The 18,041-nt window shown below is 38.7% G+C and overlaps 2 protein-coding genes across 5 annotated transcripts in view; both read right to left on the bottom strand.

Moving 5' to 3' along the window:
• Positions 1 to 18,041, bottom strand: part of LOC101204368 — a 52,218-nt gene that overhangs the window by 22,406 nt on the left and 11,771 nt on the right. For 3 of the 4 annotated variants that reach the window (XM_011656206.2, XM_011656205.2, XM_031884963.1), the window contains one exon: positions 16,545 to 16,626. The exons of the other annotated variant lie outside the window; for it this stretch is intronic. In XM_011656206.2, coding sequence (XP_011654508.1) covers positions 16,545 to 16,626 — 82 coding nt within the window. The remainder of the gene's footprint in view (positions 1 to 16,544; positions 16,627 to 18,041) is intronic. 4 annotated transcript variants of the gene reach the window in all.
• LOC116403653 (midasin-like) lies at positions 8,549 to 15,259 on the bottom strand. Its single transcript, XM_031884964.1, has one exon. The coding sequence runs from the start codon at positions 11,331 to 11,333 to the stop codon at positions 9,942 to 9,944; it is 1,392 nt and encodes a 463-aa protein (XP_031740824.1). The 5' UTR covers positions 11,334 to 15,259; the 3' UTR covers positions 8,549 to 9,941.

The following is an 18,041-nucleotide window of genomic DNA, read 5'->3' as shown; positions in this document are numbered from 1 at the left end:
GATTCTCATTCTCAATGTACTTAAGGAGAGGAAAGGTAACCTGTTCAAACACACTCCAATTACGCTCGCATCCAGAAGCACTACAAGTAAGACCTAAAATTCTCACAGCAAACTTTTGCAAGTTTGGAGTTGATTGTCCAAAATTATCCCACCATTCCACTATAGGCACAAACAAAAAAATATATATATTAATAGAAGAGCTTGTTGCTAGTATCGTTGAGTAATCGTTTAGTTGAAATTTACCTGGAGATATTTTGTCCCTTTGTCTGATTGCTAAAGGTTGTCCGAATAATGCTTCAGCCCTCTTATACTTGCTTAGTTCTGCAAGTATTTTGTCTTGTACTTCCAATGAAGCAACCATTTTTGTTATGCATGAGTAGAGTCCATTAACTATTTCATCATCCTCCTGGATGTTAGGATTCGAATAATAGAATGACAGGTTTAAATAATACCCCGCTGCATGCAGAGGACGATGCAACTGAAGCTCCCATCTTTTATCAATTATGGTGAAAATGTCCTTGTATTTTTCTTCATTATTATTAAAGGATTTAGCAATAGCTTCCTTAGCTCTATCCATGGCCTCATAAATATATCCCATAGGTGGCTTCTTCTCGCCATCAACCAATCTAAGAACTCGGACTAGTGGGCCAGATACTTTAAGAGCGAAAACAATTGTAGTCCAAAAACTAGCCAACAAAATAGTCTGAACTACTCGTTTCCCTTGTTGCTCCTTACTCCATTTGCTATTCTTCCATCCATTCATCTGAAGTAAACATCTTCCTCAGATTATTCTTTTGACGATGTATACTCGATAATGTAATGCAAGCAGTAGCAAAACGAGTCTTAGCTGGTCTAACTAACTCCTTTTGGTTAGTAAAACGTCGCATCATGTTTAACAATCCAGGACGAACGTATATGAAATTGCTGATCTCTATGCCTCTTTTCAATGCTTTGCGAATATTCGAGATCTTGTATATATCCTCCAACATCAAATCTAAGCAATGAGCGGCACACGGAGACCATATTAACTGTGGTCGTTTTGCTTCTAACAATCTCCCTATTAACAAAGAAAATAAGTACACATTTAAAGTAGAACTCAACTAAATCTAATAAATTAAAGTTATAACTTGTAAGTAGTCTACATTCTTACCTGCCATCACATTTGCTGAGGCACTATCGGTAACTACTTGTACAACATTCGCTTCTCCAATTCTGGTCTACAAAATTATCAAGTAACTCGAACATCTTCTTTCCATCTTTCACATAAAATGAAGCATCGATGGACTCAATAAACATGGTGCCTTTAGGACTATTAACTAAAAAGTTAATTAATGTCCTATTTCTTCTATCGGTCCATCCATCAGCCATAACAGTGCATCCAACCTTGGCCCACTCTACCTTATGGTTACTCATCAACTCATTTGTTGCTTCTAATTCCTTCTTCAAACATGGAACTCTTAACTCATGATAAGATGGTGGTTTCAATCCAGGACCGAATTGCCCAATTGACTCAATCATAGGGGCAAAACTTTCATATGTGCAAGCATTCAGAGGCACTCCTGCATCATAAAACCATCGAGCAATTCTTTGGATGGTGTGCTCTCTCATTTCCTTCTTGTATGTCGCATTCAATGAAGTTTGTTTTCCTTTGTCCTTTCTATTTTGAACCACAGTTTCTGGGTTAGGAGTAAAAAATGCATCCATTGGACCCTTTTGCCTTGGCTTCTTCAAGCTCGGGCCCCTTGGTGTTGCTTTGTTGTTTACACTAACACTCCCTTCATCTTCATCCTCAATATCGTAATCTTCTACATCAATGTCCACAATCAGATTTCTTTGTTCTTTAATATCTTTTTTCTTGGACATGTACTCTTTAATTTCTTCCTTCACGTGATCCGGACATTTTGTACAGGCGGTGACATTTCTATAACCACCAACGAGGTGTTGTTTCATTCTATATACCCCTCCTTTTGTTACTTTCGAACAAAATCCACAGACAAACGTATTTATATTTTGGTCATTTTGCAATTGACCATATTTCCATGCCGGATCTTTTCTCGAACTTTCATCAGCCATCTATGATCTAAGTTATAAAAAAAAAACAGAAACTATTTAAAACAGCAGCTGTTATTAAAAAAAAAAAAACAGAAGCTATCTATGGATGGGATGAAGTTGTTATAAATGGAGGATTGGAGGGGAGTGTGTTGTGAGATGGATGGGATGAAGGTTGAGTTTGATGGGTTATCGAAGGAAGTTGAAGTCGAGAAGTATAAGAAGAAGAAGATGTAGACTTTAGAGAGTTTTTTCTAACTCAATGGGTATACCATGCTATGAAAACAGAAAACAATGGAGTTTGATGTTCTTGTCAAAGAGTTACAGAAGAAGGAGAAAGCAATGCAGATGTTAACTGAACGATTGAGATACTCACCCGTGATAAAGCTGAGATGGAGGAGGCGAAAAACTGAAGCACTAGCACTGTAGCACAGAATATTATTGTCTTCTCTTTTCCTCTGTTTTTGCACCAAAAAACAGAGTAATGGCAGCCGCAGCACCCGTTTTGTGTGAAGAAGAAGGGTGGCCGGAACGGAAGGGTGGAAAAGGAAGCAAAATTTTTTTGAAGTAGAAGCAGAACGGAAGACGAAGAACTGAAGAAGTAGATGAAGAGTCGTGTTGAAGAAACTTCACGCGCGAAAGGAGAAGGGTTCTTTCTTCACGTTTACGTAATAGGTTTAAAAAACCTAGATAATAATAGTTTTTTATAATTAAAGCCCAGCCCATAACTTATAAAAAAAAGCCCACGCCTAATTCGACTTGCGCCTAGGCGCGCCTAATATGGGTCTTTTATAATTCGCTGCGCCTCCTCACAAATAAGCCCCAAGTGGGCGCCTTGCGCCTAGGCGCGCGCCTTAGGGCGCTTTTTAAAACACTGATAGAACCCATTTTGGATGGCATTGACAAGACAGTTTTGTGGCAGCCGGTTGCTTCTACTTGGCGCTTCTCTTTCTCCTCTCATCTTGAAGCTTTGGGCATGCAAGTTTTATATTCTAACGGGCTCCTCTTGTGACTTTTTTTCTTTGTATTTAGCTTTCTACAAGTGTTTCATCTTGGAAAGGCTTTGTTTTGCTCGTTACTTTTCTATTTGAATTCGTTTTTTAGGTTTCCATCTTTTTTTGTTGCCAGTTTCATCTTAAATTGTATTCTCTCCTAGTTCGTTTGCTCTTAGTATAATACTTTTATACTTGAGCTCAAGTCTCATTTATTATCATTAATAAAGGATGGTTTCTGTTTCAAAAAAGAAATTGATAGAACCTGAATATATAGAATATTAAAGATAACATAAATACACAGTAAACAAAGTGATTTGAAGTATTTGGACCTTCCCTTCTTGAGATCACACTCAAGCCTATCTTGAGATCACTCTCAAGCCTTAGTTCATATACCAAATATTGCTTATCTTCTCCATCCCCTCTGCCTATATTTTTTTTCTTTTATTAGAACGGAGATATCCTCTTTATTAATATTCAGAAACTCAAGGTACAAGAGATATATACTAAGAGTACAAAAATAGAGGCCTAGGGATTAGGGGACGCACCGGGACACCCAATTAGGTTGTCACCCCCTTAGCGTCCTCATCATTTCCAATCAAGAAACTAGTATCCAAAAGATTCATAAATAAATAAATACATCCATATGTGAAAAAACAGAAAACTCCATTAGGAAAAAAAAAACAAAACTGTAAATAGAAAAACAAAAGGCCAAAACTCCTTTGTAAAAGAACACCAGGCTGCTGCATTTCTTTATGCAATATCCATTCGATCTGACCAGCCCATGAACTTATAATAAAAACACTCTGATTCCGTCCGAATCAAATTTCTGCAAGCAAAGATTTGGACAGATTAGTCCAAAGTAGCTGAGGCCCCTTTTCCAAGAGTGGTCCCAAAATAATCTGCCTTACATTGGAGTTGAAAGATTCATAAAAAAACCCAGCTTGCTGTGAAAAGAGAGAGGAAACTACCCCACCATTTGGTTGTATATGGGCAGGAGAAAAATACATGCAACAGATTTTCTTCTTGGAGGCAGAGAGGGCAAACAGAGAGTAGAAGACAGCTATATGGGAGCTTCCCTTGCATGATCAGAGAGCAGTTTAGAACCCCAAAAAGCATAATCCAGGCTAAGATGCTGATTCGTCTAGGACTATTGAACTTCCACAAGGCTTTATATGCCTTTCTATTCAGCAGAGAAGATTCAAATAGCTTGGTTTACAAGAGATTTCACTGAAAACTTACCTGATGGATCCAACGACCAAATCCTTCTGTCCATAGAATCTTCCACTTGCCTATTTGAAAGGAGGTGAAGCAATTGCTGGAATTCCGAAATCTCCTCTTCTTTAAGGAGTCTTTTAAATATTATAGACCAAGAGAGGGTAGATTTATCCCAATATGCAGCTACTGATCCATTAGGCATCAAGGAGACTCTAAACAGCTTTGGAAAGCAAGTTCTAAAAGTGGTTTCTTCGACTCACACGTCAGACCAAAAGGCAGTTTGATTTCCATTTCCAAGCTTGAAAGAGGTCAATGCTTCCACCTTTCTCCATACTCTGGAGATGCCTATCCAAGGACCTTTTAAGCTATTCCGGATTTTCCAACGGCATGCCAAATGTAGGGTTTTTTTGCCGTGAATGCTTCTGACTACTTGGCACCAAAGAGACTCTTCCTCCTCCATAAATCTCCAACCCCATTTAACTAACAGGGCCGTTTTTTTGTTACTTAGCCCTCTCGATTCGAGACCACCATCTAGATGGGAGCAGGAAACTCTTCCCCATTTAACCAAATGGTTAATTCAGCTGCCCGAGTGGCCTTCCCAAAAAAATTCCTCAAAAGTTTTTCCGAGGATACTACCTTACTCAACATTACAAAAAGAGATGTAGTAAGTTTGGAGGTTTGCCAAAACTGATTTGCATAGCATTTGCCTCCCCCCTCTTGAAAGGTTGAATCTCTTCCATCTATCCAATTTTTTGCGAACGAAATCGGAAGATTTCCATCTTGGGATATCCACCCGAAGGCAAACCAAGGTACATAAAAGGAAGTTTCTCGGTGTCAAATCCTAGTTTTTTGGCCATGTAGTTTAGCTTCTCTTCACTCACATTGACACCACTAAGAGCTGATTTCTCCCAATTGACTTTCTGCCCCAAGCACCATTCAAACAACTCTGAAAACTTTGGCTGAATTAATCTTTTGAAGACATCAATGCCAGAAACTTTGGCTGCTCTTCAACTAATTCTCAAGCCTATTCTCTGGAGATTAGCTTCATCATGAAACGTGTTATGGTTGAAAGAGGTGTCGGGATCTATTTGAGTGGCTTACGGGAGAAACATTTTGGTGTATATTTTTCAATGCTTCTACGCAGCTGGGTGATGTGTTTTCAACTGGAATATCAAACTTTGTCTTTGAAGAATCACCATTGGGTGTTGATGTTTTGCAAAAGGAAGTACAACCTTTTCTGTAAATTTTCGTAAAACTATAGGGGTTCCTTTTGATAGGTGGGGAGAGCAACTTGTTGACTGGGTGCTTCTTTCCTTTTTTATGTTGCTTTCTGAAATACCTTGTGGAATATTAGAGTCTAGGGAAGAGGAAGAAGGTAGACTATGAGAAAATCTGGGCTAGATTGTGGCTGGTACCGTAACGTCTGAGTCTTCTTCTGCCCTATTTGCATCCCAAAAGCTAGGGGTTACAACTTTTGGAGATCTGGTATGGCCTAAAAGTCATGTGCCAGTCAAATGAATGGCATGTAGTTCCACTGTTTGGGTAGTAGAAGCCAAACTCGTCTTAGCCGTTAAATGTTTTCTTCGAGATTGTGGTCCATTTTTAGTCTATCCGGGTTTTCTCTTCATGTGGGGGGCAAACAAAGCCACTTCGCTGATGCTAATAATTTGAAAAACTTTTTCGAGCCTCTTCTAGTTTTTGGTCTACTTTGGCATGATAGCTTCGAGGCTGCCGGTTGCACCTTCTTGCTAGTCTCTAGATTTGAATGTTTTCCTTATGAGAGATATTTCGTTATGCTTTATATTCAGATCTCTTCGTTTTGGTTCTGATTGGATTTTGCTTTTTAGCTTGTTCTTTGTGATTGTTTCTTTTTTGTCGTTATTTCCTTTAGTATTGCCCAAGCTCATCTTTGTCTTAGTTTGTTTGGATGATTTGTCCTTTTTTTTCCTCTTATGGTCACTTTTATTGTTGTTTCTTTTTTGTTTTATTTGATAGTATTCGAGATATGATGTTTGGCGCTAAGGGGGTGTCAACCTAGTTTAGATGTCCGGGTGCGCCTCCTGATCCCTCTAGGTCTCCCTTGATTTCTACTTCTTTTTGGCTTTTTTGTATAACTCTCTTGTACTTTGAGTTCTTATTAATAAAGAAGTTATTGTCTCCGTTTCAAAAAAATATAATTCTCTTATACTTTGAGCATTAGTCTCATTAGTCTCATTTATTAGTCTCATTTATTAATTCTCTTATACTTTGAGCATTAGTTTCCGTTTCAAAAAAAAAAAAAAACTCTAAGGTGTTCTTTAACTTGAGCAACATACCTTCATCATGTTTGCAAAAAAGGAGTGTCATCAGCCTATTGGAGGAGAGGGACGTGGATCTTCTCTTTTCCCACCACGAAACCTTCATACAACCCATTTTCATAGAGCTTCAAAGCTAAAGCTCCCAACACCTCTCCAACAAACAGCAACAGAAAGGGAGACAAGGGGTCCCCTTGTCTGATACCTCTCGATGTCGTTATTCTACCACGTGGGTTGCCATTTATAAAAACAGAGCGCTCTGTCATCCTTCCCCTCCGAAACAGAAGCAGTGGTTGATCAAGAACCATGAAGTTGCTAAGGTTAACTCTAAAAACCTTTGGATTATATCAAAATTATTTGCTTCAAATGACTGGAGATTGATCGGTAAAAGGTTGGAAGAATTTGTCCAAACAAAAATTGTAATAAATTCTTTATTTGATGAGAACACCCTCATTTGTATTGATCAAGGATCGATCATAAACTTTACCCGTGAGTAAGGAAAATGGTAAGGCTTGGGGGAATTTCCACCTCAAATTCCAAAGATGAGATAACATCAAGCATAGTTGGCCACTTGTTTTAAAAGGCTACGGTGTTGGCTCAAAATAAAAAACATTCCTTTGGATTATTGGTGTAGAAGTACCTTTGAGGTTATTGGAGCTCACTTTGGAGGTTACTGACATAGCCACTGAAACTCTGAATTTAACAGATTGTAGTAAAGCCCAGATTCAGGTAAAGAAGAACTTATGTGGTTTTGTGCTGTCAAGGATTGAAATTACAGATCTAAAGAGGAAATATTTATCTACATTTTGGTGACTTTGAATTTTCTGGATGATTTTAAAAATTCTATTGATCATCTGAGAATTAGAGATATCTTGCTAGATGAAGACTTTGATCTTTCCTCCTTTCCATAAGTATCAAATGTTCCGAAATCAGTTTTGCAGCTCTCCCCAGAAGTAGAAATCCTTTTGAAATTCTGAAGCTTTTTCCGGCCATCCTACCGCCGTCGGAGAAGAAGTAGAGGCAGCAATCAAGTTGATAGTGAATTAATTGCACGGGCATCTGAACAGCCCTCCACTTTGGAGATTGCTGAACCCAAGATAAACAGCTGTTGCACAATGGCAGCAGGGCCCACAACTATTGATTCTGTTTTTAAAACTTTGGTAGACGAAGAGCCATCAAGTGAGAGGGATAAAGAAAAAAAGGCCCACTTAATCACTATTATGAGTAATTACGAAATTTGCACCAAAATTACTGAAGACAACTCAGCACATTTAAAGCAAAAGTTACAGAATGCTTCTGCAAAACTCATATTCTGTTAGTTTAGGGCCCAACTTTCTCCAGATTCTAGAATTTTCAAACATTTCAAGTTTGCCAAAGGAAGTAAACTCACTCATACTCAAAAACTCAAACATTACATCCGCAAGCAAACCTCCTTCAATAATATTTGGACTGTCCTACTGAAATCGGAACTAAATGGGGTTTGCAGCCTTAAAGCCATTTCTTCGGCTTCTTTTCAGAATCACCCACTCAAGCCCTCCATTTCTGATAAAAACCCGAATTTGTTGGAGGTGTACAGTGTCACGGACATATTTTTCCAAAGTGTGTTTACCTTTGGTTATATGCTCCGATTACCCCCAGTTTATCCCATCTTTACTTTGCATAACTAGTTTAGGTGTTTGCTTTCCATTCTAGGTCATAAAGCTTGGGTGTGACGTTTCGGCATTTTCATATGCAAGCCTGCCAGAGAAGAAAATGTTCAAAATGTACTATAGGGGAGGCATACCAGTTGAATCCCCGCCCAAGCATTAGTTGTACTCTTTGCAAGCAACCCTTTTCCTTGCAATTGACAGTCTTTAATGCTTATTGTAACGTCTATTTCAATGTATTTCTTTCTTTCCCACGTTTTATAAATAAAATTTCCCTAAAACGCAAAGGAAGGTTACGACATACATCGACGTTACCCACAACTCTTGGATTTTGATTGGCTGACTTGTTCGTGAGTTAGAACAAGTGCCGCACAATCGTCCGTCTCGAGGTTGAAACGCTACGATTGTGACATACAGCACTAAAGCTCAGTTCCCTGAATGATTCATTAGGTCAGTAACTGCAAACTCTCCATCTAAGCTTTTCAATTTTTCTAAATTCACCAACTCTAACACAAAGGTTACTCTACTGCGAGGCTCCCCTGCAAAGTCGATAATTCTTTCAAGAAGCCGCTTGATTTAACCTCACCTATCAGTGTTAATAGTGAAGAATCAATGGGTGTTTCCACCGCGTCCGACCTCAAATTAGACTCAGAAATTGGAGGGGTGGATCTTAATGCTTTGTTTAATGATGATGGCTTCCCTCTAAGTAAAGTTCCCTTGGAGCTGCCAAAGGATTTGATGTCAATAGTCAATGATTGTGGAATCATTTTGGCATAAGATAGCTGCCCAGCCTTCCTCTTCTTTGTCCTAGCTTTCATGAAGATAGTCTCTTGGAACCCAAGGGGTTTAAATGATTCCTCCAAATGTGCAGCTCCAAGAAGTTCATAAAAATTGCAACCCTTATGTACTCATGATTCAAGAATCTAAAAAGGAAAACTTCAATGCTGTTTTTATAAATTCACTGTGGAGCTCCAAGGATATTGGCTGAGAATTTGTGGAATCTGTCAGGTTGAACTGAATGAACTTCGCTGCTATGTTGGATAAACAAACACAAACACAAAAAACATCATGGAAAGAATAAACAAACACAAAATCAATAACATGAGGCAAACCACAGTTTGAACCATGCACAATGCTCTCTCTTTCTAGACTTCTAACGTCTCTTCTCCAATTCATCCATGGTCATTCTGTTTTCCAACACTGGTTGTAAAGCAGTTCTCACTTTCATGCCACCTCCAACAACTTTTGTGTTGATGTTATTATTGTCCATCTTCTTATTGTTAAGTTGGAGTTTTTCCTTGAACAACTTCCTCAGCTGCCTTAGGCCAGTATCATTCTTCACCTCAAACTGAATGAACTTTGCTGCTATGTTCTATTCTTTTTCAGCTTCTTCTTCCTCAGCATCTGGGTTGTCCATTAGCAAACTAATGATTTGTTCTTTAACGGGAGATTTGGCTTCTATTGTTGGCATAGGGAATTGAATTGCCAATGATTGAACTGCATTGTTGTTGGAGGATGTGGTAGTGATTTCCACCAAAGCTTCCTCACATTGAACAATGGCATTTGGGATTTCTGGTTGTGAGTCGATAGCTTCGACAATTGTCTTTAGGAAGAATTTCTTCTTCCATTTTCCATTGGATCTTGACATCAACCGAATCATCAAAAACATTCTCAGGGAACTCCTCCATGGACTTGTTGATAAATGTATCATCTTCTTCAGCTTGAACGGAACTTTTCTCCATTTATGTTTCCTTCTTGTCTCCTTCAATGTTAGCATCTGATGCTTCATTTCCGGTTGTGGGATCTGATTTGTAATCATTTTCATCTTGATCATCTTTCACTTCCAAAGATTCTTCATCACTGCTCAAGACATCATCTCCATCAACTTCAGTTTCTTTTTCCACATTTTCATGGGGAAGAGACAGTTCTTCAGCAGAGTTATTCACGTGTTTTTCTTCTTCAAGATCTTCTTCAATTTTATGTTCCAATTCACAGGTAGACTCATTTTGTTGAGATTCAAATTCCATACCAAATTCTTCTGCAATGCTCGATTTGTGAACTTCAGTAACATCCAAGTCTTCAGTAGGCAGAGAAGATTTGTCAGATTCATTGATTTCTTCAGCAGAAATCTCCACAGAATCATCATCTTTCGAAACTTCATTTACTTTTTCATCTTCAGAGAAGCATTTCACATCCGAGTTAGCATGAGGTGCCTCTATTTTAGAATCATCAACGCTCTTTGCACTAATTACATTTTCATCAAAAGATTTTAACAGATCATCAAGAACCATTTCTGGTTCCTCCTCTGAGAGTTTTACTTCTGACCCCATCTCATTCTTCTCTCCATCATCAACTTCCACACTCAAATTTTCATCTAATTTGCTTTTGGATTCATCGGTTTTCTTAGACTCAGTTTCTAATTCCATATTTTCCTTCATGGGTTCTGAAATTTTAGGCATATCATCGAACGGCATATGGACAGTAATTGGTTCCATTTTCTCATCTCCCTCTAAACTCAAGCTCTCCATATTCTTCTCCAGCAATCTGACAGACCTTCTAGTACTGTAAACTCGTTGCTCTGCAGCCCCATTGTTCTTAGTCTCGGTTCGTTTACGAGTTGAGGCCCCGACAACTCTCTTCTGGCTTTTAGGCACAGCAGGGGTATTTTCAATCTCTTTCTTTTTTTGATCCATATCTTTATCTTCTTTCTGATCATCAACCGTCATCTGAAAATCAAATTTCTTGCAAGCTGAAGAAGCTGCCGCAGTCCTTCTCCGGCTACCCGGCAATGACGGAGTAGTCAAAGCCATATTAAGATCTTTGTCTTCAGATTCCTCCATGTCTCTTGCCACTGCACCTTGGCGTGATCGAGTGGTAATTGTCTCATCTTTGACGGCTTTTCTTCTTGTTGAAGTTCTCAATGCAATTCGTGGAATTTCCGAGGAAATAACTCCTGCTTTCATGGGCGATTCAGGTACACCAGATCTATCACCATTCAAAAACTCCTCGATTCCTTCAACGGATTGAAGAGCGGCAAGGGCATCGGCCATGGCGACATTAGTGATATTGGCCGGAATCTTATTCCTCTTGCAAAGGGCTTGGAGCTCTCTCCTGGACAAGGTGTGGAAATCCATTGCAATAGGAAGATGAAATTTTGGTTTCGATTGAAGAAGTAGTTCTGACGCTGCCACAGGAAACAAGGCGATTCATGATTTCGGTAATTGAGGTTATCAAAGGGCGCTTTTCTTTGTCTCTTAAATGCCTCACTCTGGTCAAGAAGAATTGTTGGATTACGAATGTTTATGGTCCTTGTGGGTACAGAGAAAGAAAATTGGTTTGGCCTGAATTGTCTTTCTTGTTAGCATGCTCGGCTGAGGCTTGGTGTGTGTAGGTGGAGATTTTAATATCACTAGATGGGCACATGAAAGATATCCACTTGGCAGAAGTACTGGAGGAATGTTACTGTTTAACAAGTTTATTGAATTGGTTAATCTCATGGAAATTACACTGCAAAACGGGAGGTACACTTGGTCTAGAGAGGGTGGTTCTCCATCCAGATCTTTTGTCGACAGATTCTTCATCAGCAAAGACTGGGATGATCTCCTGGAAATTCTCGTGTTTCCCGCAAAGCACGCATTTTCTCAGATCATTTTCCTTTAATGTTGGAGGCTGGTGCAATTGTGTGGGGTCCATCTCCCTTTCGGTTCTATAACAGCTGGTTGCTGTCCAGGGAATGCAACCAGGTCATTGCTGACACAGTTCATAGTTCAAATTTTCATGGATGGGCTGGCTTTATTTTACACGAATAGCTGAGATTGGTAAAGATGACAGTTAAAGCTTGGCACACTTCAATGCAAGCCAAGCTAAAAGAGAGAAAAAAGCTTGCTGTCCGAATTCGAAATCTGTGATTTTATGACAGAGTTCATTGGCTTAAATGAGGAGGAATTGGTCTTTAGATCAACCTTACAAGCAGAATAACAAAGCATTTATCAAATTGAAGAGCATAATTTTATCCAAAAAAGCACACTTAATTGGTTGTCAGTGGGAGATGAGAACACAATTTTTTCACTGCTTTTTAAATGCAAAGAAAAGAATCTCATAACAAAATTGAAAGATGAAAATGGGTCTGTGTCAAATTCGTTTCGAGACATAGAAAAGCTTGTGCTGGATTTTTTTGAGACCCCCTACAAAAGAATCCTGGGGGACAGATTCATTCCTATTATCAATGATTGGCCTTGTGTTACCCCTATTCAGAATGCGGCTCTTGTTTCTCAGTTTTCCGTGGAAGAAATTTTTAAAGCATTAAAGGCACTTGGCAGTAACAAAGCTCCGGACCCAGATGGTTTCACAGTGGAATTCCTAATTAAACACTAGTCTAGTTTCAAGGACAGCTTCAAATCTTTAATGGAGGACTTCCACAAAAATGGAAGGTTAAACGCTTGCATCCAAGAAAACTTTACTTATTTAGTGCAGAAAAAAGAGAACGCGATTCTTGTTAAGGATTTCCACCCAATTAGTCTTACTATTTTAACAAATAAGGTAGTTGCAAAGGTTCTAGCAAAACGCTTGAAGCAAGTCATGAATGCAATTATAAGCCCTTTCCAAAGTGCTTTTATTGAAAGAAGGCAGATTCTTGACCCAGTTTTGATCGCAAATGAGGTCGTGGAAGATTACAAGGCTAAACAGAAAAGGGCTGGATTTTGAAACTTGATCTTTAAAAAGCTTTTGACAAAGTGGATTGGAACTTTTTAGGAAGGTTTTATTTTATAAAAAGTTTAGTCTTAAATAGACAGCATGGATGCTGGGTTGCTTAAAAAGCCCAAAATTCTCCATTTTCATTAATGGTAAGCCAAGAGGTCAAATAACAGCCTCTCGAGGCATTCGTCAGGGGGACCTCCTTTCACCTTTTTTATTTCTCCTAGTAAGCGAGGTTCTAGGAGCAATCATAAACAAACTTCACATCGATGGGCAGTTCGAAGGTTTTCTTATTGGCAAGGATAAGATCCATCTCCCATTGCTGCAATTTGCGATGACACACTCCCTTTTTGTAAATATGACAAGAAGATGCTTCTTAAGCTTAAGGATGCCATTACGCTTTTCGAATGGTGTTCGGAACTGAAAGTAAATTGGGAGAAATCAGCTCTTAGCAGTGTTAATGTGGTTGAGGATGACTTGGTCCAAACAGCGAATCGTTTAGGTTGCATGGCAGAAAAGCTACCTTTTTTATATTTAGGTCTTCCCTTGAGAGACTACCCAAGGCAAAAGGAGTTTTGGCAACTAGTTGTTGATCAAATCCACAAGAAATTAGATAGATGGAAAAGATTCAATATGTCTAGAGGAAGCAGACATGCCTTGAACAATCCAGTTCAGGCATCTTCCCACCTACTATCTATCTTTATTTTCAATCCTCGAAAATGTGGCTGCCTCTTTGGAGCAAATTATGAGGAATTTCTTTTGGGAAGGTTATGCTGGTGGAAAAATTAATGACCTTGTGAATTGGAGCAAGGTCTCATCACCAATAAAAGATGGGGATCTCGGTTTAGGTGGCATTAAGATTCATAACACTGCTTTGCTTGCTGAGCAGTGGAGATTCTCAAAGGAATAGTCAGCTCTTTGGAGGCAAATAATTAGCAGCATCCATGGTAAAGAGGCTTTTGACTGGTTTACAAAAGGAAAGTCCAGTAACAGTCTAAGGAGTCCTTGGGTAAGCATTACTAGAATGTGGACATCGGTGGACTCACTAGCTTTACTTAAACTTGGCAACGGTCGTAGAATCAGATTTTGGACAGATCTTTGGGTTGGTGTCACCCTTCTTAAGGAGCAGTTTTCCAAGCTTTTTAGAATTGCTGTTTTGGCCAACAGCACAGTTGGACTTTGAAACTTTATCTTGGCCCTTGTCCTTTAGAAGATGTTTGAAGACCTTTAAAAGATGTTTGAAAGATGATGAAATTGCAGAATTTCAATTTTATTATCCCTCCTCTTGTCCGAAAAAGTGAATAGTTCTGATGATCACAAATTTTGGCCCATTGATCACCATGGCTGATTCACTATTAAGTCTCTTTCGGCTCACCTAAAAACTGCCTCCCCAATGAACAAATGTTTATTAACAGCTTTATGGAAATCAAGCAGCCCACAGAGAATTAATATTCTGATTTGGATTATGGTGTTCGGGTCCTTCAACAGCTCAGAAATCTTGCAAAAGAAATCCCCTAATAAATGCCTCCTTCCTCTGACTTGTCCTTTATGTATGAAGGCTAATGAGGAAATTCTTCATCTCTTTATGACCTGCCCCTTTTCATCCTTCTGCTGGGGTAGGATTTTCTCTTTGTTCAACTTTGATTGGGTTATTGATCGATCACTAAGCGCAAATGTGTTTCAGATTCCGACTGGCCCGTCTCTACCTAAGAAATCACGTTTAATATGGGAAAACTTGTCAAAAGCTCTCCTCGCAGATTTATGGTTTGAGTGTAATCAATAAATTTTCCATGATAAAAAAAGACCAAGGGCAGAAATCATTTGTTCAGGCAGCAGCTTGGTGCTCCTTAAATAAGGAGTTTCAAAATTATTCCACTCAAAACATTTGCCTCAACTGGACTGCTTTTCTCTCTCAACCAGCACTTTAGTTGTTGATTCAGTTTGCAGATTATCGAGTCTGAATGTTTCTCACAGCAAGCCTCTTTCTGTGTTCTGAAGTCTTGGTGGATTGCTCCTTTTTTAGCCTTAGAAATTGTGTTTTATGTTTTTTGGCCTTCCCAGGTGTTAGATTTTCTTCTGGTTCTTTGTTGTCTTCTTGCCCTTTGTATTAAGCTAAACATTAATTAACTTTTGCAAGTTTTAGTTTTGTATGTTTGGGATCTGATGATTGGCGCGAAGGGGTGTAAACCTAGTTAAGATGTCTGGGGTGCGCCTCCTGATCCCCAAAGTTCCCTCTTTTAGACTTCTTTATTGCTCTCATTGTATAGCTCTCATTGTATAACTCTCTTGTACTCCGAGTTCTTACTAATAAAGAAATTTTGTCTTCGTTTAAAAAAAAATAAGAACAATAAAAAATCTACTTAAATCCATGATTCTAATGACTGGATAACAAAAGAACTCGAGTAGCTTAGTAAAAAGCTTACAGAAATTCCCAAACTCATTATAGTACAAATTTTCATATCGTTTTTTTTAATCGGAGACAAGCTTCTTTATTAATAAAGAAAACTCAAAGTAGAAGAGAATTATACAATAAGAATAATAGAGAATAATAGAGAATCCTAATAAGGGAGGGAAGGGGGATCAAGAGGAGCACCCTAGAATACCAGTTTTGATATCTAAATATCTTAAGTATGATGTTAGTCACAGAAGACACATATATATGAAAAAAGATCACTTTCATGAAGAAACAAAATGAAAGAATACATGGTTGACAGAAAATCTGCCTGCAAAAAGAAAGAGGATCCCTTACACGAAGGTACTCACTCCAGTTATACAAAATCATGCCAATAGAAAACATGAAAGAAAACAAGAGACTGTAACTCAACACCCCTAGATACCCTATAGGAAATATGAAAGCAAACAAAAGACTGTTAACTCTCTAGGATCTCTCTCAACAACCTTAAATACCCTACAATTTTGTTCATCCCACAAAACCCATAAAACCGTACACACACTAGCAAGCCAAGGAAAACGACCTCTATCCAAACGGTGGATTTAGGAGTAACTCCTCGATCGTATGACGAACGCACATAAAACCAAATGTCTGGAGAAAAGAATCCCACACAATGCTCACAAACCCACAACGTTAGAGAATATGAACCAAGTCTTCCTCCACCTTCCAACAAGAAATACAACAAGGCCAAACCAACAACCCCAACTTCCAAATAAGCATATCCAACGGACTAATACGGTCGTTAAGAACCTGCCAAGTAAAGAATCTAACATTTCTAAGAACCTTAATCCTCCAAAGCACTTAAGCGACTGACACACCTAAGGGAGAAAGATCAACCAGGGATTGAAAGAAAGACTTGCACGAGCACCCTTCCAAAGGATTGGAGCTCCAAACTCTGACATCCCTTCCCTCAATTCTGAAGAGGTGACTCTCAAGTAAAAGAAGAAGAGCAGCCACATCCATCATTTACCTACCAAAAAGAGCTCGATAGAACCCGAAGGAAAGAAACAAGAACCCCCAAACCACACTAAAAGTTAGCAACAAAATGACTTACGAGAGAAGACAAATGATACAACCAAGGAAACAACCCACAGAGAGCCCTCTCCCCTACCCAATGATCTTCCAAAAATAGTTGTAGAATATATTAATACTTCAATTCCAAAATATGGAAAGTAAGAAATTTTAAATTAGTCCTCACCATCACAAAGGAATTCCAGATTGATGCCTGCATTACCCATTCGTTTATGTGGAGTCACTAAGTTTGCATCCCATGCAGCAACCTAAGATTTGCTTCATATATGAATAATCAAAATTTGTGATTTGAACTATTTTTATATAGTAAAATAGGCTTACATACATGCACAGAGATACATAAGTGGTTTTCTGGATCCTAAGCTTATTATTATTATTATTATTATTAGGGATGTTTTCAAATACAGCAAAATGAGCTAACTTATTTACAAATATAGCAAAATTTTAGTTTCTATTAGTGATAGACCATGATATACCTAGATAGACTTCTATAATGATAAAGAATTACAACATTGATAGAGACATATTTCACCTAGTACCATATCCAATTAGTAGCAATCGAGATGGGGATACTCCAATTCCAGACTGACATCCCAAATAATACACAAAGCGTGAATAAAGGAGTCAGCAAAATAATGGAATACATTTGAAATGGGCCAACTCCTGAGGAGCTAAAACCCAAAGATCTCTCCAAAAGCCAATTCGTTGGCTGTTACCAAGATTAAAAGAGGCTAATGAGTCAACCGACCTCCAAACTCTAGCAATGCTAACCCAAGGACTCCTTAGGCTATTACCGAACTACCCTTTAGTGAACCAATCAAACGGCTCCTTACCATGAATGCTTCTAATTATTTGCCTCCAAAGAGCGGACTCTTCTTTTGAGAATCTCCACCCTATTTAGCGAGCAAATCAGTGTTATGATTTTTAATTCCTCCTAAGCCAAGACCCCCATCTTTTAGAGGAGCTGAAGCCTTGTTCCATTTAACAAGGTGGTTGATTTTGCTACCTGCATGGCCTTCCCAAAAGAAGCTTCGCATGATTCTCTCTAAAGAGGCAGCCACATTTTCAGGTAGCAAAAATAAAGATAGGTACTATGTAGGAAGGCTAACCAGAACTAAGTTGCATAAGGTATGTCTTCCGCCTCTAGAGAAGTTATATCTTTTCCACCTATCTAGTTTCTTGTGAATTCGATCGATGACAGGTTGCCACAGTGTTTTTAAAGGCTCAAGGCGCACTAAGGCGCATTGGTCCTCTGGAGCCTAGGCGCAAGGCGCAAAAAAAAGCGCGAGCTTTTTTTCATAAGGCGCACTATATATAAAAAGAGAAGAAAATATATATATACACACATATAGCAGAGCAACAATGTATAAAATATAGGTACCCAATATAAGTAGCCTAAACAACAAAACACAACAGAAAAACTACCCAGTATTCAACAAGTCAACAATCAAAATAAAAAGTTCATCCCTAAAGATCAAACTCATCATCACTAAATTGATCCTCGTCTTCATTCACTCCTTCGTTAGACTTATTGCCATCAGTATCTTCTTCTTCCAAATCGAAGTCATCTAAATTTACTTGTTTGCGTTGCGTGGTAGACGAGGATGAACATGAAACATTAGTCTTTGCTCTAGAGGTACTAGCTCTAGAATAGAATGATGGT

Source organism: Cucumis sativus, chromosome 5 (assembly GCF_000004075.3).
Source record: "Cucumis sativus cultivar 9930 chromosome 5, Cucumber_9930_V3, whole genome shotgun sequence".
Classification (NCBI taxonomy): Eukaryota; Viridiplantae; Streptophyta; class Magnoliopsida; order Cucurbitales; family Cucurbitaceae; genus Cucumis; species Cucumis sativus.
Note: the sequence above shows the minus strand (reverse complement) of the source record. Positions and strands in the feature narration are given on the sequence as shown.